Source organism: Lissotriton vulgaris, chromosome 3_1, assembly GCF_964263255.1.
Source record: "Lissotriton vulgaris chromosome 3_1, aLisVul1.2, whole genome shotgun sequence".
Classification (NCBI taxonomy): Eukaryota; Metazoa; Chordata; class Amphibia; order Caudata; family Salamandridae; genus Lissotriton; species Lissotriton vulgaris.
This window is the reverse complement of record NC_141689.1, coordinates 1,635,670,592-1,635,694,924: the sequence shown is the minus strand read 5'-3', so window position 1 is coordinate 1,635,694,924 and position 24,333 is coordinate 1,635,670,592. Positions and strand designations below refer to the sequence as shown.

The following is a 24,333-nucleotide window of genomic DNA, read 5'->3' as shown; positions in this document are numbered from 1 at the left end:
CTTTTAGCCATGCTTAGCAGCTACGTAACATGGCTGAAACACATTGACAAAGCCAATAGCTCTTGCATAGTTGAGACCTAATGGCTTTGCCAATGCTTGTCTAGAATCCATTTCTATGGCTTCCTAGCTGTGTGGTTCATGCTAGATGAATGAGAATCTAGGGGCTCTGGGAATATTGGTAGACTAGAGTCCACCAGTTGTATATGGGTGGGATCTTATTTGGGTTGAGACGTAAATGTGTGTAGCATTTAAATTTAAAAGGTTCCTCCTTATCAGAGTAGTATGTTTTGCTGTCTCAGTAACTTTATTATGATTCACATGGTCTAACATGTCTGTACGATGTCCAGCGCATATAAAGGGTAATTTTATCAAATCAGCAGTTGAGGTGGTTATCTGGTTTGGCTGCGTCCACTCCCAATGTTTGAAAGTTGCATTTGTATTAAAAGCTTTCTGCTTGTAGCTTGAGACTAAACACCTTTTTCTGATTTAATTCTAGATTTTGTAACCACTGGAGAGGATCGCTCCATGAGAATCTGGAAGCAAGGGGAGTGTGTGCAGACAATCAGGCTTCCGGCTCAATCTGTTTGGTGCTGTTGTGTCCTGGACAATGGCGACATTGCAGTTGGCTCAAGGTACCAAGTGAAGCCACTAAAGTAGAAATTTAGTTTTTATACTTTTAATTTATGTTAGTATTGTAAACAATTGATAAAAGTATTAGCTTTTCTTAAAAGGTTGCATATGCAATATCATGGAAAGAAAAAGTATTCACAGTTAAAACCATCTAATAGTTATCAACCCACGCCATAACTTATGGCATCCATCATGTCCTAAACACCAATTCCTTATTTGGCTAATATCAGTGCTTTTATCCATTTGAGCCAGAACCATAACTCCGTTTTTAACTTTTTTTTTTTCTTCCAGTGAATTTTTAATGAGGAACCTAATAACCTTGCATACACAAGGAGATGATGGACGGAGCGCTGAAACTTTTCAGACACTCACCCCCAGTCACAGATCTGGGTTGAATCCATCATCAGTAGCTCACTTTGCCACCTCAGTTCTGACCCAGCCATATGCAAATCAGCCTTGACCCTGTGCCTCATGGGAACAGTCCAGCCTGAACTGCCAAGCCAGGTCTTCCCTGGACCAGAAACAAGCATCCTGGGACCGGTTTCTGGGTAACACCCTTTATCAGACAGGTTAGCTTGAATCCAGTGGCAAGGTGAGCAAGGGACCCACGTCTGGGTATACCCTGCCAACTTAGGGCATCAAAGGCAAACACAAATTAGCTCCTCTTGAGCCGGGCGTGAAGAAGGCTGGGTACAGGGCCTGGCCTGTGGTTGTTGCCCGAGGATTTGCCCATGGTGCTTGGCCATTGTTGTGGTTTTATTTATCTAGCTATTTATTAATTTCCAGATTTGCAAATCCTAAAGAGCATTTATGTATCTGACAAAAGCTTTGCTCCCTAAAGCTTGTCTGTAGATAGTGAGTCTAATTTGTGACTTTAAAATCCCTGACACCTAACATGGCAGTTTGAAACCTTTGATGCCCATCCCCTCCTCCACTGTGGTCTGTGGGTCAGGATGTTCTTAGCATGCCAAATCGTAGGTCTTTTTTAAAGTGCAGTGCAAGATTGGCTGTACCTAAAGTCCTGTAATGGCTGCCACAGGAAAACTTTTATAGACCTATCTGATCTCTGGCACCAGCTATGGTACCCAAAGACCAGAAAGGAGTGAATTGGTAAAAAGTTGCCTCATCAAATCAGATTCTTTTATATTTTTTTCTTACCTGGATTTGTGAATTATTTGGGAGCCCCAAACTAGAGAGAGAAATAAAATGTTTTACTCTTAAACATATATCTTAAGTACCTGTAATTATTACATACATACTACATTTGGCTAACCTCGTTACAGAAATGCCATAGTATCTGTTTATAAAAAACGAATAAAATACTTTGAAATAAAAAATCAAATAAAACCTGCTCACCATATTTTTTTTTAATGCTAATATTTCGAGAACTACAAATTTACACCAAACCAATGAAAACATGTTTTCTCAGTGAAGTTCTACTTTCATACTAATTTTATTGTAAAACCAATCAGCGGTTCAGGCTGTAGGCGGGTGCAAAATGTCCTATGGGAGATTAAAATGGAAAACACATTTTTACCCCTTATCTTTTTTCCCCGAGGCGGATCTTCATTAAACATGGCATGCTGCAACTTAGCTAGTAAATTTTCACATTAAGGGGCAGATTAGGATTGCGGTTTTTCCGCATCCTCGGGGCCGGCGGAAGCCACCGCCGGCCCAGAGGATGCGGAAAAACCGCAGCGGACTGACCAAAGACCCACCGCCACATTAGGATGGCTGGTGGCTCCTGGTTTCCGTCCGCAGCTTTTCCGCCGCAGTTGGCTTACAACCGCGGTGGAAAAGCTCTAATATGGTGACGGTGTCTCTCAGACACCGTCAGCCATATTAGGATGGGCTGCCAAATATGCTTTTCCGCGGCGGGTTTTCCGCCGTGGAAAAGCATACGGATCTTCACTGCGGGGGCCCGTTCCGGGCCCCCTAGGTGAAGGGGGGTGCACATGGGGGGTACCTATGGTACCCCCCTTCATTTGTATGCAGAAAGCGGCAGGCACCGCGCGGTGCCTGCCTCTTTCTGCATGCAAATGTAATGACTGCATTTTTAACATTGCCGCGGGTGCAGCTTGAAGCCGCACCCGCCGCAATGTTAAAAATAGAGGATGTGACCGCCAGGGTGGCGGTCACATCCTAATCGCACAGGAGGGGACTCCGCAGCCCATGTGGACGTCCCCTCCTCCTCAGTGATCCCGTCCGCGATCATAATCGGCCCCTTAGTGCGAATCGGTGTGTGTATGTATATGTGTATGTGTATATATATATATATATATATATATATATATATATATATATATATATATATATATTTATATTTCGCATAGACCGTCCATTCATGCACGCACTAATGGTGTACAAGAAATAAAGCACTTTTGAAAAAATACTTGCGGACTCTCTCTGTGCTGTGGAGACTGTCGTAATGGTAAGGACCGCGAGGAGTTGTGTCTGAATATATATAATAAAACGCTGTCATGTGATCAAGGCTCCGTTGAGCCGAAACGTCGGTGACTCTTTCTGCGAAATAAAGATCTTTCATGCACCTCGAGGTCCGTGTCCGGAGTCTACTTGCTGGCTGTGCGAGCGCGCGAGCTAGGAGACAGACGGTGTACAGGATATATATATATATATATATATAACATATATATATAATCTATCCTACTGGCGGTCGCCAGTAGGTAGTTATAGTTAGGATTTTTTTCAATGTTAAATCTCAAAATTCTATTTGGAATAACTTTGGCGCCGGTTGACGAATCTGCCTGAAAATTTCCTGAAAATGGCCTCGCGGCGCCCCGGTCCTTCCCTGAAAGTTTGGGGGGGATTCGTCAAGCGGGGGCCGAGATAAAAGGGGGGTCCCAAAACGCGTTTTCCCCATGTTAATTTCCATAGGGCGGTCGATTTCACTTTTAGCCCGAACGGCTGAATGGATTTACACCAAACTTGGCAAAATTGTAGGGACTGGTAGCCCGATGTGCCTTTGCTATGTCTCAAGATATGTGCTCCAATGGATTTTGAGTAATTTAGGTTCAGAAAAATATATATATCTATAGGCGCGCACCGGGGAGCGCACCAGGCGCGACACGCGACTTGCGCGCGGAAAGCAGATTGGCTCACGGGTGTCCGTAAACATTCTAAACAGTCTGGAGCGGCCGCCATCTTGTGTGTCGGTAAAATCGAGACACAAGAGGTGGCAAAAACAAAGGGGCAAATGACCATAAGGGGGCAGAGTAGACCCCCTCTGACCCCCTAGGTTTGATGTGGGGGCTAAAATAGGGTCCTACGGAGCATTTAAAAAAATAAAAAAATTCGATTTGCGCGGGGGGAGCGCCCGGTACGCGCACCGGGGAGTGAAGCACGGGGAAAATCCAGGACCATATTTATGAAGGCCTTGTGCTGCCAGTTTTGCGCCGCCTGTGCGTCACTTTTTGTGACGCACCAGCGGTGTAAAAAAATGCGCCTCGTTGCGTTACTTTTTAAATATAGCGTATCTACCTAGATGCGTCACTTTTTAAATATAGCGCAACGAGGCGCATTTTTTTACACCGCTGGTGCGATGCGTCACTTTTCTGTGCGCACTCCTTATGACATTCCAGATGTGTCATATTTAATGTATGACGAATCATGTCGCAAGGAGTTACAGATACGTCAGTATTTCTGACATATCTGTAAACATAAAAGTGACGCGAGGCAGGCGCAAGATTTTGACGCAACAGCATCCTAAAAGTGATGCAGTGAAATCTCATAGATTTCACTGCGTCGTTATTACCAAGCTTTTTGCGGGGGAATGCCCCCTCTGCATACATTATACCTGACGCAGATATAATGTGGCGCAGTGTTTTAAAAAGTGACCCATGTACCTAGATGCGTCACTTTTTAAAAATAGTGCAACAAGGCGCATTTTTTTATACCGCTAGTGCGATGCGTCACTTTTCTGTGCGCACTCCTTACGACATTCCAGATGTGACATATTTAATGTATGACGAATCATGTCGCAAGGAGTAACAGATACGTCAGTATTTCTGACATAAAAGTAAACATAAAAGTGACGCATTGCTGGAGTGCGTCACAAAAGTGACGCAACTCCAGTAATGCGTCCTTTCACAAGGGGAAAGCACCATCCCACCAGCAGTGTAAAAAAATGCGCCTCGTTGCGCTATATTTAAATAGTGACGCATCTAGGTAGATGGGTCACTTTTTAAAACCCTGCGCCACATTATATCTGCGTCAGGTATAATGTATGCAGAGGGGGCGTTCCCCCGCAAAAAGCTTGGTAATAGCGACGCAGTGAAATATGAGATTTCACTGCGTCACTTTTAGGATGCTGTTGCGTCAAAATCTTGCGCCTGCCTCACAGCAGGTGTAAGACTGATGCATGACCTTTCACATGGTGCTTTCCCCATGTGAAAGGACGCATTACTGGAGTTGCGTCACTTTTGTGACGCACTCTAGCAATGCGTTACTTTTGTGTTTACAGATACGTCAGAAATACTGACGTATTTGTAACTCCTTGCGAATTGATTAGTCATAAATTAAATATGACATATCTGGAATGTCATAAGGAGTGCGCCCAGAAAATTGATGCATTGCTGTTTTCACGTAGCAATGCGTCACTTTTCAGAAATGAGGCCTCCAGTTTATTCACTGTGTCACCTCTACAACCCTTTCTTGCGTCAATACGTCCCTTTTGCATACATTACACCTGACGTAGGAATAATGTGGCACAGGGGTTTACAAAGTGATGTATTTACCAAGAAACGCCACTTTGTAAATATGAATAAATAAGGTGCATTTTTTATTGGAATGTTGTGTCACAAAAAGTGAGGCTTTGGTGGTGTTAAAGTGACGCATGGCTTCATAAATGAGGCCTTCTACCTTCAACTCCAGCAATGCATCTTTTCTTATCCTTCAACACTCCTGTTCTTTTTCAACATTTTCATTGAATAACAACATTCCCCATATTCACTCTTCTTCTTATAACTTTCTTTCCTAACACTCACCTTCTTTCAGTCCTCCTACTTCACTTCTTTTTTCCTCTCATACCTTTCTGTTCTTTCTTACTCATTCTCCTTTCAATTATCAATGCACTCTATTTCACTTACTCTTTTTCATTTTTTTAAGAATATAGCTCTTTGATGAGAATTGGAGGTAGTTCTGAAAAGAACTTTTGGTTTTCTTCTTTTTTCAAAACAGGAACAAAAACAGGAAATGGAAACTGCTCAACAGGAGCAAAATAAAACAAAAAAAATTAGGGGTGGGAAGGGCAGCGATGGTTCTCCAATGCTCGAACCATGAGCTGGACACTTTGCTCCCCAAAGGTGAGGAGTTGATTGCAGTATCTGCATCTGACGACCCCATGGTTAAATGCAGGTTGAATGTTTGGCACCTGATCCTGTGATTGCCCCCTCCCAGAAGAAGTTGCTCCTCCGGTTGATGTAGAGGCCCCATCACTGGGAACCCCTTGTGCCAGAGCCCTGACACTTTCCCGGGCAAAATTCTGGGGGTGCTTCCTCTCCACATGCCGGATCATTGTGAAGTTCCCAAAAGAGTACTTTTTCACAGGGTTTCCTCGTGACAGCTCTTCTTTGCAGATCTTGCACTGCACTTTTGGAGCATTTACCTTTTTTAGTCCAGGTGGGATTATAAAAAATTTCCAAATGAAATGTTCCTTAACTTTTCGTTGAGGAGGCTCTTCATTGATGAATTCATTGGAGTCATCCTCACTGCTGGATTGTCTGGCAGCCATTGAAAAACCAAGAAATATCCTGGAGCAAAAAGGCAGGTCTTTCAGTCACAAAAGTGAAAGAAGAAGTGAAGGAAATGGGTGGGGATTTCATTCTTTGTAAAAAAAAAACTGTTAGCAACCAATGAAAAGTGTTATTTTAAGGTCACATGACCCGACGCGCTTACGCTGCGCGCTTCGGAGCGCTTCCGGGTGCGTTTACGCGGCGCGAAGGTAGGCGCTTCCGGGGCGCAAACGTGGCACGAACGTAGGCGCTTCCGGATGCGTTTACGCGGCGCGAACGTAGGCGCTTCCGAGGGCACTTACGTTGCGCGCCGAAGTGACGTCATCAAACTTTTACGGAAATGCATAATCATTTTCCTTATTAAAAAAAAACTGATTTTATTTGTATGGTACGTAATGTTTTGCATTATTATTAACTTTTCATTCATATTTTTTTTCACGAACGAAAGTAGCGCTCTGGGTGCGCTTTCAGGTGAGCTCACCGGTTAGCTTACCGGAAAGCTTACCGGAGAGCTTACCGGAGCGCGCACCCAGTGCGCAAAAGAAAAAAATTATATATAAAAAAAAAATTAATACTTACACAAAACAGCAAATTGTAAAAAAAAAAAAAAGGTTAGAAACTCGATATAGAAAGGAATTAGCATTTAAAAAACCTATGAAATTCACTGAAAAAACCATAGGTTTCACACCTGTTATAGTTAGGAATTAGCATTTAAAAAACCTATTAAATTCACAAAAAAAAACATAGGTTTCACATCAGTTATAGTTAGCTGGAAATTTTACTGACATAAAACCAATGAAATTCCACGTTATAGTTAGTTGGACTCACTATAACTTGCGCGTGTAATGCACTGCTGATGACATCACATATTACATCACTCATGACATGGTCAGTTACATCACTCATGACATCACTGATGACACCATCCAGTGAATGTGTGTCTTTCTGAAAAATAAATATGTTTTATATATGTATATGTAAAAGTTGATTGAAGAATAAATGTTTAAATAAGGGTCTAAATGGATTTTTTTTTTTTAATTGATTGGTTAACTGGCTTATTAAGTGTATCTCAGTGAATACATATATTAGCGAATAATGTTTAAAAATTTAAATATATGTATCAGTGTTTCGTTTTGTGTATAAGTGGCTGCATGGGTTGCTGAGTAGCTACATGTGTGTGTATATGGGTTATTAGATGTTTTTTTTAGTATCAGTATGAGTGTCTGTATGGTTTGGTGGGGGTGTTACTTAGCACATAGATGTATCAATGACTGATTCACTGTTTGTATGTTTTTTTAAAACCGCATATGTGCAGGACTGTATGAGTGGATGAGTGTGTATATGTGTGTGTTAGTGATTGAATGCCTATCTCACTAGTGTGTTTATCAGTAACAAGATATATTTTAATCTAGTATATGTGAGTATTGATGTATATAAGTCAGTATATGTGAAAGTGAGAGATTGTAAGAGTTCCTGTTTAAATAAGTATGTGTTTTTATAAGTGATTGTTTAAAAGAGTACATATGTGTAAGTTTCCTTAGAAGTAAGGTGGTAGTGTGTGTATATCTGTATATGCAAATAAATGGATGTTTATTAGTTTATTTGCATATGTGAGTATGTGTGAGTAACTTTTTGATGACTGTCGGTGTGTAACAGGATAAATAGGTGTATCACTACATATGATGAGTGAGTATATGTATGAGTGACTATATAAAACTGTTGGTGAATGTGTGAATGTGTACATAGATGGTGAAATTACTGAATTGGTTGTTGTAACTGGTATGGGTATATCCACTTTTTTGAAAATGTTAGTTTCTATTTTTGAATATGTGTTTCAAGGGTTACTTTACAGTGAAAGGAGATCAGTCACTGTGTCACAAGGATGGTGTCATCAGTGATGTCATGAGTGATGTAACTGACCATGTCATGAGTGATGTAATATGTGATGTCATCAGCAGTGCATTACACGCGCAAGTTATAGTGAGTCCAACTAACTAGAACGTGGAATTTCATTGGTTTTATGTCAGTAAAATTTCCAGCTAACTATAACTGATGTGAAACCTATGGTTTTTTTGTGAATTTAATAGGTTTTTTAAATGCTAATTCCTAACTATAACTGGTGTGAAACCTATGGTTTTTTCAGTGAATATATAAATATATATATATATATTATTTATATATATAATATATATTCTACATGCATCAGCCTGTTAACCCGTATGGCTCCTGTTTATGCGCCCTATTTCCATCCTATTGGTTCTTTTGCCGGTTAATGCATAAACGGATGTGCAACTTCGCGAAGTATTGCTAAAAGGTGTTAAAAGTAGTGCTGAATAGTGTATAAAGTGCTGGTGCTGAATTTTAAAATGACTCCAATTCATTCAGTCATATACATGATTGTTTCACAATTTTTTTTTACAGTTTTTCCTCAATTCTGATTGCTATCTCTACTGTCTACCTAGAATGTTCATAAATATTTGTTATATTACAAAGCGTGTTAGACATACTCTGTCCTTCGCTTGATGGCGGTGGTCTTTGTTTTGTCAGTGTGTCGTGTGTGCCCATATCCCTTACAACTGTGAGAACTGTTTTGGTATGAATACCATATTGTGGGCCTCCTGGTGATGCAACAGTTCCTGTCAGTCCATAGTGGTATAGTGTGCCCCGGGGGAGGTACATGTATGCTCAATATCATTTGATATCTTAAGCTCACCAGCTACAGTATGTGTGTCGGTGCTGCCCGTAGTCACATAAATCAGAGGTTCGAGGCATGTGGGCCGCTAAATTCATATCTTGTGCATAGATCGCCGCCTAGTGTTGGGTCCGGATGATTGCACCTTGTTGTCCTGGAAGAGTCTTTGAAGTATCACGAGATAGGTGGCTCCTCTCCTGGACTACAGTGCGTATGGGCATCCTCTCCATCCTTAGATTGTTTTTTTCCGCCATTGGGTTCGGATGTGTTCCGTGACTCTCGTTCAGAACCTATAGGAAAAACCTGTTTTCTTCAGGCCAAAAGGCCTCTTTAAGCGTCGGTATTGTACTTCGTTTGGTTCTGAGTTAACTTATCCGGTTTCCTGGATACTTGAGCACGTGTGCTCCCCGCTTTTAGGCCCGATCGAAGATTGACATCGACAATGGAATTCCAGGCCCCGTTTAAACGTTGCCCAGTCTGTAACGCGAAGTACCCTCTCTCAGACGTGCACCCTGTGTGCAACAGTTGTCTGTCTCCAGACCACGACGAGGAGAGTTGCTTGGCCTGTTCGAAATTAAGGTCGGAAGAGGCGCTCGCTCTTCGACGTGAGGCGAGACTACCGGCGCGGAGAGCGTCGGATGTGGAGGTTATCTTCGAGGCTGGGGACGACGAGGGCGTCCAAGAGGAGGAACCGGAGCACTTCTCCGACCCGGCCTCCTGTCAAGAATCTTACTACGGAGAAGAGGTAGACGATGAGAACGTCGAAGACGATGATGCCGTCGAGGTAAGAGACGACGGTATGGCCATTGGAGCCGCAGAGGGCGGCTCCAGCGATGAGCAAGACCCGACCGAACCTTCGGGGGTCAAAAGTGACACTGTCTTGTCGAAGGCTCAGGTCGAAGCATCGCCGGAAGGCCTTAGCCAAGATCTTTATACTCATTCTAGAGCCCCGCAACCTGGCCCAGCTAAGAATAATTCAGAGCCTTCGGTGGGTACGCCTTCGAAAACTAAACCGAAACGGACTAAAGACAAATCGAAACTGAAACTGGTCAAACCAGTATTCGTTTCGCAAAGCCTCGTTCCATCGGATCCGAAGTAGGCTCGAAGTGTCATTGCCCCTTCGGGGTCACTAAAGGGTGCCAACCCGAAGATCGGTACATCCAAGAAGGTGCCAAAGGCCCAAAGAGACGGAGCGACGTCATCTAAGGCTGCCCTCGGGGGCGTGGACACTGAAGACGGACTTGAGTCGCAGCCGCCCCTCAGTCCGGAAGCATACAAGCTGATGCTGGTGAAGGTTCTTGAAAACAAGCACAAAATGGCCGCTTTGGAACGTGACGCATCAAGCTGCGGCCATTTTGGGAATCCCAGCTCGACACCTGGCTCGAAGTTGGTGATGGCCGTGAAAAAAGTCAAACAGCCATCGGGGCCTCCACCTACAGTTTTTGGACTGCCTCCGACTGCAAGACCTAAAACGTCTAAGCCGGCACAGGGCTCTGACCCTGGTACAATGATGTTGAAACTTAAGGGAACGACCGCCACTCCTGAAGGCGTCGGTTCCGCTCCACCTTCTTCTGAAAGCTCAAAGAAGTTGTACATTGACTCTGCAACCGGAAGACTCACCCTTTTCAAACGGAAGATCTTGCCGGAAAAGCCAATGGAATCCTATCAAATTCCACTCAAAAGGAAAAGAGACTCTGCTTCCTCGCCAGTTGTTTTTGAGTCCGTAAGGCCTTATGGACAAGCCTTTACTCATTCCCCCACACACACCGAGGATGGTGGGGGTGATGACCAGAATGACGAGCAATTCAACTATCCTGATGAATCTAATCGGGATGACTCGCAGGATGTGCTCGACGAACAAGGCACGGCGGACACCCAGTCTTACCAAGTAAAGACAGCCCCCGCAGAGGATACTGCGGCGTTCAACGCTCTACTTGAAAGGGCAGCGTTGAACCATGATGTGGTCATGCATGCAGACCCAGTTGGGGAGGACTTTCTGTTTGATACCTTCTCTACGTCGGTCAGATCAGTAAAGACGCTGCCGATGCTGAAGGGTGTCCTTAAGCACGCCAATGACCTTTTCAAGGACACAACCAGAGCAAGGGTGGTGAACCCGCGTATTGAAAAGAAATACAGGCCTGCTCCTGTGGACCCTACGTATATCAGGGGTCAATTGCCATTGGACTCTTTGGTGGTCTCCAATGCCCGGAAGAGGGCGAACTCACAAACTAGTGGTGATGCTCCTCCCCCAGACAAAGAATCCAAAGTATTAGAAGCCTCTGGGAAGCGGGTTGCTGCGCAGGCGGCGAATATTTGGAGGATAGCCAATACACAAGCTCTACTGGCTAGATACGATAGGGCTCACTATGATACCCTAGAGCAATTGTTGTAACACTTGCCTGATGCATATAGAGAGGGGGCGGAAATGTTGATTCAGGCAGGGAAACTGATATCAAACGCTTCTATCAAGTGTGCCCTAGATTCAGCAGACACTGCAGCCAGGGCCATTAACACTAGTGTAATGCTACGGTGGCAGGCATGGTTACGAATTTCAGGGTTTAAGCCAGAAATACAAACAAGTTTGCTCAATCACCCCGTTAACCCAGATTTCATGTTTGGGCCTGACGTTGACACAATTCTTGAAAAGATCAAGAAGGACACCGAGACGGATAAGTCTATGGGGGCCTTGCAGTCTTAATAGTTCAGAGGGGGTTCTTTTTGTCGCTCATGTAGTAGAGGGCCGTCAAGGGGGCAAACATCTCAGCAAACACAATACAATAAAGGTGGTGCACAGACCACCTTTAACAAAAACAATAGAGGTGGATACCGTGGTAACAGCGCCAAAGGCAGAGGACGTGGAAATAATAACACCAGGTCCTCAGCAAATACCAAACAGTGACGTCTTGTCACTGCCCCCGGACCATGTAACACCGGTCGGGGGACGACTCCAGCAGTTCCTGCCAGTCTGGGAAGGCATTACCACAGACAGGTGGGTGAGGCAACTTATCCAGTACGGGTATTGTTTAGAACTGACATCCACTCCACCCAACATACCACCAAGACACCCTCCTATGTCCGCAGAGCACTTAACCTTATTACAGCACGAAGTGGCCAGCATGCTGCAAAAAGGGGCCATGGAACTGGTGCCTCTAGAGGAGCACGGAACAGGGGTGTACTCTCTTTACTTCTTAGTCCCAAAGAAGAACGGGTCTCTCAGACCCATTCTGGATCTGAGACCCTTAAACCTATACATCCTTTCAGAACATTTCCACATGCTGACTCTGCAGCAGGTCCTGCCGTTGCTCAGTCAGGGGGATTTCCTGGCAACTCTGGATCTGAAGGATGCATATTTCCATATACCCATACATCAGGCACACAGGAAATACCTCAGGTTCACTATACAGAACACGCATTACCAGTTCAAGGTACTACCCTTTGGAGTGACCACTGCTCCCAGAGTGTTCACCAAGTGCTTGGCGACAGTGGCGGCACACCTTCGGAGACAACACATTCATTTCTACCATTACCTGGACGACTGGCTTGTGCAAGCGAAGTCGGCCCAGCTGTGCGCCAGCCACGTGTCCCGCACAATTCATCTTCTGCACAGTTTGGGATTTTCTCTAAACTATCCCAAGTCGCATCTTCAACCCGCTCAAGTACAGCAATACCTGGGAGCGACGTTGGACACTGTGACAGCTACAGCCCAGCCAAACTCAGTGCGAATCGACAGCATGCAACTGCTGATTCGCAAATTCAGACCACAACCCTCCCTACAGGCGCGAGTGTTTCTGCAGTTGATAGGCATGATGGCCTCCTGCATCTTCATAGTCCCGCACGCGAGACTGCACATGTGTCCGCTCCAAGAGTGTTTAGCACAACAGTAGAATCAGGCTCAAGGACAATTGAAAGACCTAGTGTTGGTGACCGGTCGTGCGTACAACTCTCTGCATTGGTGGAATCCACGCAACCTTTGCAAGGGACGACCGTTCCAAGAGCCTGTACCACAAATAGTGCTCACGACGGACGCATCCCTCGTGGGGTGGGGGGCGCATCTCCTTCATTATACTGTGCAGGGACTATGGTCGGATCAACAGAAGAAGATGCACATCAATCTGCTGGAATTGATGGCAATCTTCATGGCAATGAAGGCTTTCAAGATACATCTGTGCAACAAGGTCGTGTTGATCCGGACGGACAACATGACGGCCATGTATTACATTCAGAAGCAGGGAGGTACTCACTCTCCACAGTTGTCACACTTGGCTCAGAGCATGTGGAAGTGGGCCATTCAGAGGAACATTTTCCTCATGGCGGAGCACCTCCCGGGCCAGGACAACCAGACGACGGATCTGCTCAGCAGGCACAGCCATCAGGTGCACGAGTGGGAGATTCATCCCTCGGTGCTGCAACCGTACTTCCAGCAGTGGGGACATCCAGACATCGACCTGTTCGCCACAAGCGAGAACGCAAAATGCCCAAACTTCGCCGCCAAGTTCCCACACCAGCGGTCTCAGGGCAATACGATATGGATGAACTGGTCAGGCAGATTTCCGTACGCTTTTCCGCCGGCCCCGCGTATACCTCTGGTGGCACGGAAACTCAGACAGCACTCGATGACTCTAAACCTGGTTGCTCCAACGTGGGCGAGACAAGCATGGTACACCACGTTCCTAGAACTTTCCGTGGTGCCTCATCAAAGACTGCGTCTTACACCCAGTCTTCTCACCCAGAGCCATGGCGAAGTTCAGCACCCAGATCCGCAACAGTTAAACCTTGTGATATGGCTCCTGAAGTCATAGAATTTGGGTATCTGAATCTGCCTCCTGATTGTATGGACATCATCAAGGAGGCAAGACGGCCTACCACTAGGGCCTGCTATGCTGCCAAATGGAAACGTTTTGTCATTTACTGTTCCAGCCATGACATAAACCCGCTGGATGCATCAACACAGTACATTATTTGTTACCTGTTACATTTATACAGATGCAATCTGGCATACAGTTCTATACGTATTCATTTGGCGGCAATAGCGGCTTACTTACAGAACAGGCAACACCTTTCGCTGTTCCGAGTGCCAGCCATAAAGGCTTTTATGGAGGGACTCAAGCAAGTCATTCCACCCAGAAGACCTCCTTCACCGGTCTGGAATCTTAATATAGTTTTGACCAGACTGATGGGACCTCCTTTCGAACCTCTCCACTCCTGTGAGATACAGTTCCTAACTTGGAAGGTTGCCTTCTTAGTAGCGATCACGTCGCTGAAACGGGTTAGCGAGCTGCAAGCCCTAACCATTCAAGAACCTTTTATACAGGTTCACGCAAATAGGGTGGTGCTACGCACTAACCCTAAATTCATTCCCAAGGTAGTTTCTCAGTTCCACATTAATCAGACTATTGAACTGCCAGTTTTCTTCCCTAATCCAGACTCAGTAGCAGAAAGATCACTGCACACGTTAGACATCAAACGAGCTCTCCTGTACTATATAGACAGGACGAAGGATTTCAGGAAGACTAAACAACTCTTTGTTGCTTTCTCACCACAGCACAAAGGCAAACCCATTTCCAAATCGGGTATAGCCAGATGGATTGTTAAGTGTATTCAGATTTGTTATCAGAAGGCTAAACGCACACTAACAGTCCCCCCAAGAGCGCATTCCACATGCAAGCTAGGGGCATCCATGGCTTTCCTGGGTAACATTCCATTAGAGGACATATGTAGAGCAGCCACATGGATTAACATGCATACATTCACCAAACACTACTGTGTTGATGTACATTCCAAGCAGCAAGCTGCTGTAGGACAGGCTGTTCTAAAGTCCCTCTTTCAGGTTGCTGCAGCTGGCTCAGGCAACCACCGCTAAGGGAGAAACTGCTATTCAATCTATGCACAAGATATGAATTTAGCGGCCCACATGCCTCGAACGGAATATGCTACTTACCAGTATGCACCTGTTTTTGGCATGTAGGGCCGCTAACATTCATATCGCCCGCCCATCCTCCCCGGTGCCTGTCGCAGCTATAGTAGTCAGAATTATCTGTAAGCATGGTCATCAAGTATTGTATTGGACTCCATCCCTGCCACAATGGCGAAAAACAATCTAAGGATGGAGAGGATGCCCATGCGCACTGTAGTCCAGGGGAGGAGCCACCTATCTCGTGATACTTCAAAGACTCTTCCAGGACAACAAGGTGCAATTATCCGGACCCAACACTAGGCGGCGATCTATGCACAAGATCTGAATGTTAGCGGCCCTACATGCCAAGAACAGATGCATACTGGTAAGTAGCATATTCCTTACATCCTGTTGTTGCTCAACCAATAATTGATCTTGGTTTGACCGAAAATGTATAGAATTCAAACATCCATGTTAAATTGGTACCAGACCTCTGCCACATTTGTGACGCTGTACAGTTGAATCAAACTCCCATGTTTCTTATAATGCTTAAATCGACCAAAGAAGAGATTGACATCATCCATACAAAAGTTTGTTGTTTTTATGGATATTTGTTATTTAATGAGGGTCAAATATGACCTCAAAGAACTTTGCATTTCCTATGCTGATGTTCAGTATGTGTACTACAGAACGTATGACCATGATAACTGTAGCACAAAATGTGTTGGAGCAAACCCCAATTTTATTTTTTTTAAATACGGCTGGTAATTTCCAGAAAGTTTACGACATCCTTCTCCTATTTCTGCTCCAAGACCCAGTTTGCCACGAAGTCTGGTTGCGAGGCAGCCATCATAATAGACTCCGTCTTCTGATTTGTTTATCTTTTAAGATTACTTGTGGGGGTTGTTCTACTGTCCTATAAATATGCAGTATGTTGGGAGGTTAGTGTACTGGCTATAAATTCACTGTGTGCTGCTGCTCCTTGAGCTAGTTTGGAGTCGGGCTTTCCGTTTGTTTAAGCATCAAAAACTCAAGTCATAGTTGATGATGAAGTTTAACTCCGAGATGTGCTATGGAAGTGATGTGTGGGATTTAAGAACACGAAGAATATTCAGAACGTGACAGGTCTCCCACAGAAACATTGTGCTTCTTATTCTGCAAATAACCCCTCAATCTGAATGGATACTACTCAGAGAAGAACTGCTGAGACTTCCCTCGCTCCTCAGTGTCCAATAAGTGCACATTTTTCAATCCGAGTACCTTTTTGGACTTGACCCCTTGTGTCAGTTTTGACACCACTGAAGCTGATCGTATACTGCAGTACATACCTTCCTTCACTGTACTCTGGAGAAAGCCGTCTGCATCGCTTTCCACCAGCACAGGCAAAGAAAGTTACCTTGCAAATGAAACCATAGAGATTTGTGCCGTCATGGCTGCCACCTAGCTCCACTCCCAAGATTGCTTTAATATATCCTTGATCTTGGTTCAAAGTTTGTGTGTGTGTGTGTGTGTTTTTTTGGGATGGTGCCTGTTTGAACTTTAGTATAAAAATGTTTTTGTATATAATTTTGTCGGAATCCTCTGTATTATTTTCACGAATCGACTCTACTGGTTACTCCACGATGTCTCTTCTTAATATTGCAAATCTATGTATTTCTAAAAAGGCATTAATAAAAATATTTCAAATATATATATGTATCCTATTTGTATTCTTCAGTGATGGAGTTATCAGAGTGTTTACAGAATCTGCGCAACGGATGGCTACTGCACAGGAGATTAAAGATTTTGAAGAGGAGCTTTCTAAATCAATCATCGACCCTAAATCTGAGGACATAGGGGACATTAAAATGGAAGAACTCCCCGGAAGAGAACACCTGAATGAACCTGGTGTGTAAGCAGATTTACATTCCTTTCATTGAGTGATTAAAATTTGAGTTAACACTAATGGCTGGTAGTTTTGAGGCAGTAGTATAAATATGTGTCTGTGTTTAGCGTTTGTGAAACATTACAGATTGGAACTACTGAAGACCAAATGAAGAAAGGAGTCTAATGGAGACAACTGCTTATGCACTCCCCAATAACATGTGCCAGAAACTTAGCCATTGCAGGAAATGCAGCACTCGGGCAGCAGAGCATAGAGAAGTTATGAAGTCTTACAAGATGCTTACATTGAGAATGGTTGGTGTGCAGGAGAAGTCTGAAGAGTGCATTGCGAACATCTAATTGGAGCACCATGTGTGAATGCTGTGTAGCAGTCTGACAGTCTCCCAGAATTCTGTTATTATTGGAATTCATAGAGAGGAGACAGGAGGGTGGTGGGGGATACAGGCATATAAATATGTATGGAAGGACCCTACCTTTTTATAGTCTGATTTTTCTCTCTTGCTTGCTCCTGCTATTGTCCCTGCCTCACCAGTGACCTGTAGTGTTGCCACCTTAAGCTCAATCACTATCTGTGTTCACCTTGTACTAAATCGAGGGGCAACTAAGCGTCCTTAATCTAGCTATGCTGAGCTCTAAAAGAACTGTTCAATCAGTCATTTGTTAAGCGCACTACATACCCGCGAGAGTCTCAAGGCGCTGGGGGAGGAGGTAGGGGCCGCTACTGATCAAACAGCCAGGTCTTTAGTGTCCTCCTGAAGGTCAGCAGGTCTTGGGTCTGTCATAGGCTCAGTGGAAGGGTGTTCCATGTCTTGGCGGCGAGGTGGGAGAAGGATCTCCCGCTGGTGGTTGTTCTTCGGATGCGCTGGACAGTGGCGAGTGAGAGGTCGGCGGAGCATAGCTGTCGGTTGGGGGTGTAGAAGGAGAGCAGTCTATTGAGGTAGGCTGGGCCGGTCTTGTGGAGTGCCTTGTGTATGTGGATGAGGAGCTTGAAGGATATCCTCTTGTTGACGTGGAGCCAGTGCAGTTTTCTCAGGTGGGAGGTGATGGGGCCGTTTCGTGGTACATCGAGAATCAGTCATGCAGAGGAGATTTGGATGCGTTGTAGTCGATTGATAAGCTTGGTCGGGGCTCTCACGTAGAGGGCGTTTCCGTAGTAGAGTCTGCTGCTGACAAAGGCCTGGGTGACTATCTTTCTTGTATCTGTCGGGATCCATCTGTAGATCCTGCGGAGGGTGTTGAAGCAGGAGGAGGAGATGGCGTTGACTTGCTTGGTCATTGAGAGCGTTGAGTCGAGGATGATTCCCAGGTTTCGTGCATGGTCGGTGGGGGTCGGGGCTGCCCCCAGTGCTGTTGGCCACCAGGAGTCGTCCCAGGCCGACGGGTTGGAGCCGAGGATGAGGACCTCCATCTTGTCAGAGTTCAGTTTCAGACGGCTGATCTTAATCCAGTCGACGACCGCCTTCATTCCTTCATGGAGGTTGGCTTTGGCGGTGATGGGGTCCTTGGTGAGGGAGAGGATCAGTTGAGTGTCGTTGGCGTAGAAGATTATGTTGAGGTTGTGCTGTCTGGCGACGTGTGCAAGCGGGCCATTTAAATGTTGAACAGTGTCAGGCTGAGGGAGGATCCTTGGGGTACGCCGCAGATTATCTCGGAGGCTTCGGAACGGATCGGGGGGAGGCGAATGCTCTGGGTTCTGCCGGAGAGGAAGGAGGTGGTCCATTCCAGAGCCTTGTCTCGGATCCCTGCGGCATGGAGGCGTCCACGTAGTGTGTGGTGGCAGACGGTGTCGAAGGCAGCGCAAAGGTCTAGGTGGATGAGTAGCAGGCTCCCGATGTCGTCGGTGGCGGCGATGAGGGCGGTCTCGGTGCTGTGGTTGCTCCGGAACCCTGACTGGGAAGGGTCCAGGATTCTGTTCTCTTTGAGGGATCGGGTTAGCTGTCTATTAACGATTTTCTCGATGACCTTGGCCGGAAAGGAGAGCAGAGAGATGGGTAGGAAGTTCTTGAGGTTTCTTGGGTCTGCCTTGGGTTTTTTGAGTAGGGCGTTGATCTCGGCGTGTTTCCAGCTCTCTGGGAAGGTCGCGGTCTCAAGGGAGAGATTGATGACGTTGCGTAGGTGGGGTGCGATGGAGCTGCTTGCTTTGTTGAAGACGTGGTGCGGGAATTAGTCTGACGGAGAGCCGGAGTGGATTGTGCTCATGGTCTTGATGGTGTCATCGACGCTCACGCTGGTCCAGGCTAGCAAGGAGACGTGGTCGATGGTGTGCGGAGGGTCTGTTGTGTTGCTGTCTGTTGGGGCTGTCTGGGTGTTGAAGCTGTCGTGGATGTCTGCTATCTTGCGGTGGAAGAAGGTGGCGAGGGAGTCGCACAGAGCTTGCGACGGCGGGATGTCGTTGGTGTTGGAGCTGGGGTTGGAGAGTTCCTTCACGATGTTGAAGAGCTCCTTGCTGTTGTGTGCGTTGTTGTCGAGGCTGTCTTTGAAGGAGGTCTTCGAAGCCGCCCTGATGAGGTGGTGGTGGTTGCGGACGGCGTCCTTGTGTGCTGCGTGGCTGTCCGGAGTTTGTTCACTGTGCCATTTCTGACAGGCAGGCTTGCTTTGAATCTAGGAGTTCTGCGGTGAACCAGTTGGCCCTCTTGCTGGTGACTCTGTGGGGGGGTTTCTTCAGCGGGGCGAGGGTGATGGCGCAGTCCTCGATCCAGCGTCTGAGGTTGTGGGCAGCGACGTCTGTGTTGGAGGGTTCGGTGGGTGGGCTGAGAGCGAGGTTTGCATGTAGTTGGTCTTCGGTGATTTTGTTCCAGTGGCGGCGGGGGATCTGTTGGGTGCAGTGCTGTGTGGTGGGTTTCTGGAAGGGGAAGTGGATGCAGCGGTGGTCGGTCCAGAGGAGTTTGGTGTTGTGGCTGACGGAGACGTGCGGGCTTGAGGAGAAGACTGGATCAAGTGTGTGGCCGACGGAGTGGGTGAGCGTTGTGACAGGTTGTCTCAGTCCGAGGTTGATGAGGTTATCGATCAGAGTGGTGGAGTTGTTGTTGTTGATGTTCTCAAGGTGAAAGTTCTCCGAGGAGGATTCGGTCAGTGCTGGCGTGCTGATGAAGTCGGCGATGGAGTCGCTGAACTGGGGGTGGGGTCTGGGGGGTCGGTAGACGAAGGTGCCTCTGAGGGTGGAGTTGGGGTCTGTGTGGATCTGGAAATAAATGTGTGCGGCGATGCTGAGTGTGTCGTCGGTGCTAGTCGAGATCGATGTTGGACAATAACAAGCCTTACTTAATTCAGAGTGTCAACACATATGTTAATAAATAGCTTAAGGAATTTCCTCAAGACCTATCGGCATGTTTTACTGATTAAATATTGTTTCAGGAAATTCAGTAGGACCTAAAACCGCTTAAACATCCTGAAAAACTTGAGTTTATTTGATATATTATATTTTGAAACCAAAACCAGTGAAAAAGCTCACTGTTCGCGAAATTAACCAAAATCTGAAGTGACATCTCCAGTGAAAGCGATGAGCAGAAATTCAGTGAATCCCTAGATGGAATTAATTTCTGCCCATCGCTTCCACCATATAGAATGTCTGTGCTCCACACGCTCTGTTCTCATGGCTTTGAATTCCATCAATGATGAGAAACCAGGGAGACTGTTAAATTATTATGCAGTTCCTCCACATGGTGCTCCTGTGAGGTGTTACTTTTTAAACTTCTCGTGCACACAAACCTTTCTTAATTTAGGCAGGTTCTGAGACTTGGGAACTTAAAAGATTCTCCATGTGCTATTTCCCCTTACCTTTGATATGTTTAGGAATTCAGGGGTCTCTAAAACTGAAATAGTACTGTACTTTCGTCTACTCAACACCACACCACAAGCATTTGTACTTTGCTCACCTGTGCCTTTATCCTTTTTAAAGGCAACCTAGTCTCCATACCCACTTACTCCTTACCGTCTGTGATGAAACTGTCTACTAGGGCAATACTGGGATGTAATGCTTTTCATGCAAGCCTATTGGAACTGTTGTGCAAAAACCCTCTTGCATGGAAAACCTGGCATAGTCACAACAAAAATCTCAAGACTGCATTTTTCTTTCTTGCTGAAAATTAAATTTTTATGGTTGAGACTTGAGAACAGCCAACTTTGTGGAAAATGGGTGTGAAATAGTTGGAAAACAATGGATGAATCTTGAAAGGCCTCTAATTTCCAGACATGTTTGTGGTTCATGCTGTTGCCTGGGTGCTGACATGGAGAATGCATGAAAATGATGAACCCAGTTCTGTCAGAGTCCCCCTCTTTTAGTGACCGCAATTAACTCAAAGTGTTGCTGGTGTGTGATATGGCTGTTGTGGAAGAACAAAATGCCTTGGTTGTCCAGGGGCTCCCTGACAGGCAGGCCTGGAGAAAATAATTACTGGAAAATTATCTTGAAATGTCAGGGACAGCAGATGAGCACCACAGAGGGCTGAAAGGAGTTGACAGAAGTAGCATTTATATACAGAACATGGCTCTAATGGAGGTTTGCATTTGTTGGTGGTTTGCTCCAGGTAAGTTGTTTCCTTCCACTATGAAAGGTTTCCATAGCCAAGAACCAAGTTGGGTGGGTCTCTGACTGACCAAGAAGGAGAGCGCTCATTTCCATATGACAGTCCCTCTGAGGGTTGGGGGAGCTGCATACCATGGCTCTGTGTTTCTCTCATTTAAAAAAAATCCCAGAACAGAGTTTTGTGGGACGTTCTTCACACAAAATGAGAGGAAGTGCTGTCAAAGAGGGCTGTTTTGACTAATGGAACTTCCAGATGATCGATTTAAGACCTATCACCAAATACTAGCTATTGCCACTAGAACAAACCCAACCCAGAACCCAATTGTACTTCGTTAAATTCAGAGGAGGATAAATCTGCCTGCAACTGCGGGGTGAGAGGACTCTTTGGTTTTCCCCTTGTACCCCAAAATTGGCAGCGTTTTTCAAGAGTCCGACCATGAAACTCCCAGGGACATAAAGAACAATGGCAAACCAGTGAGAACTGGGATCTTTTTGTAGAGTCCTGACTGAACAGAGTGGTTGATCCTGCATCCCACTGCTATCTTTGTGCTAATATCTGGGAAGCGACCCCTTGCAGTTTGGGAACTTTCGGGTGGCAAGGACAATGACATTTCACAAACTGAAAACCTGGAAAGCAGTGTACCAACCTAGAAGGTAAGAATAGTTTGCTGGTAGCTGATTTTTGTTACTGCTGCAAGTGGGATTTCTGATGATCACATTTGGCAATGCTCATAGACTAACATGAGTTGTAACAACCCTATTGGTCCTTCCAGATATTTTCTTATGGAGGCAACTTGTTTTTGTTGTCTGTGGACCACTGAACATTTGGCCCACATTTTCCTTAATGCTGTTTGTGTAGCTGTATTTTCTTATTTGTACTTTTTTTCAGTCAGTGCCCCATTACCTTAAGCAAGATATTTTAATCTAGCTTGTGGTCACAATCGAGGTTCCCAGATCTGTGCTTGCTTCCACTCTATGTGGAATTTGCTGTTTCTGCTCCCTTGTGTCTCTTGATTTAATGCTCACCACACCAGTCTTATAGGTGCAGATAACACTTCAAAATATTTAGACACTGATGATTCTGTAGCAACACTTTAACTTTACGTTCATCAGTAGCTGTTTAAGTTCAGCCCTATTAAATGTTGTCTTAATCATTTCCTTCTGCTACAACCTCAATGTTGTGTTTTTGTTTCCAGGTACCAGAGAAGGACAGACTCGTCTGATAAAAGTTGACGGAAAAGTAGAAGCTTATCAGTGGAGCACTACGGAAGATAGATGGATGAAGATTGGAGATGTAGTCGGCTCATCTGGTGCCACACAACAGACATCTGGAAAAGTCTTGTTTGAGGGAAAGGTAGCTAAAAATTCCCCCGAAAAACATGTGGTCCTGTGTTTTCCTTTATGCTTTTACATAGAATCCCACTACAATGTTGAATGTTCCTCTGACATTGGGTGGATCAGCAGTTGGTTGATCCATATTCCTTCCTTTTAGTAGAAGTTCTGCTGGGTTCTTCACACCCATTTTGATCATACCTGTTTGAAATCAACAGGTGTATAAAAAGTCCAACGCCCATGTTGGATGGTTGACATTTTCTTCTGCCTTTGTGTGAGGACCTCTGATTTTATTTTTTACTTGTAATCAGACTTTTAGATGCAAGAAGCCCTTTTAATCATAAAGTCTTATTTAAAAAAAATATTTTTCACGTTTTCCTCTGACATTCACAGGAGTACATCAGTTGTAGATGCAACTGACAAATGCTCATGTGCCGACTGTGTTCACCTTGTCAACTCTTAAATTTAGCGACATTTGCAAATTGTTGATGCTTAAAAATTGTGGGGTTGCTTAAATAAGCAAAATCAGATAAACAATTACATCCTCTAATTGCTAAACTGAAGGAGAAACACATTTGGTGTTGCTTAATTTGAATGTAAAATTCATATTTTTCAAGTATTAGTGCTTTTCAGTTGTCATGCAGGGGATCCTCAGTGGTTAACTTTGATAACTCTTCAATATTGCATTGTTTGGATCTATATTTCTTACTGGATATTCCAAACCCTGGCCATTGAGTGGGAGATGCCTTGAGTTCTGCTACACCCCAGAAGCTCCCACAGTTGTAAATGTAAATGTGGGTGTACTTGTAAAGCGCACTGCGACTCCATGGAGTAACCTGGCGCTGAAGACCGCTGGAGAACCCATCCTGGTTTTCCCTGTGATTTTCTACATCATATCATTTGAAGGGTGCTTATCTAGACATCTCAGAAGAGTTTCTAAACTAGAGAAGACACATTTTATGTACTGTGTCCCTAGGATTTCAATATGAAGCATTGCTATACACCATACCCATTTTCAGGAAATTGAGGAGCCTACTCCTTCCCTTCTTCTGGAAGTCTGTGCCCACCAAGATTTCAGCTTACTGTAAAGGCAGACATTTCAGTTGCATGACCTGATAGAGCATCCTCTCCTGCCCAGTGTCCTTTAATTTGTACTGTCTGTGAGTTTGTGTTTTCCCTTTACCCCTGCCCTGTGACTCCAACAATGAGGCTAGCTCACTGTAGTATCTCACTGTAAGGTGGAATGAGACCCTAGAGCAGCGGTGTTTAACCTGCTGTCAATGAACCCCTGGGGTACTCCGCTCCTACCATGTGACCCTCCCCGATTATTTAGTTCCAATAATCTTAAGCATTTTGAGCTGAATAACTATATAAAGGTGGCTCCTTCTATGAGGTTAATATATAATCATTTCCTCCAAAAACAATAATATTTACTTGAAGTCCACTATATAGCTTCCACAGTGAAGTCCAAATATTTATTAATAAAATCATTAAAGAATGGTTTAAAAAATAATAATAAACGTTTTAAAAATTTGTTTGGTCAGGAGCTGATGGCTGATTAGTTAAGGATAGAGCATGTGTGAGTGCATATTCATGGGTTGCATTCAAATGCACTCTGACCTGAACT

The 24,333-nt window shown here is 45.0% G+C and overlaps 1 protein-coding gene across 2 annotated transcripts in view; it reads left to right on the top strand.

The window, feature by feature from the left end:
* The window catches only part of PLAA (phospholipase A2 activating protein), a 184,825-nt gene that overhangs the window by 85,461 nt on the left and 75,031 nt on the right, over positions 1 to 24,333 (top strand). For both annotated transcript variants that reach the window (XM_086962122.1, XM_086962123.1), the window contains 3 exons: positions 497 to 632; positions 16,683 to 16,852; positions 22,571 to 22,728. In XM_086962122.1, coding sequence (XP_086818248.1) covers positions 497 to 632; positions 16,683 to 16,852; positions 22,571 to 22,728 — 464 coding nt within the window. The remainder of the gene's footprint in view (positions 1 to 496; positions 633 to 16,682; positions 16,853 to 22,570; positions 22,729 to 24,333) is intronic.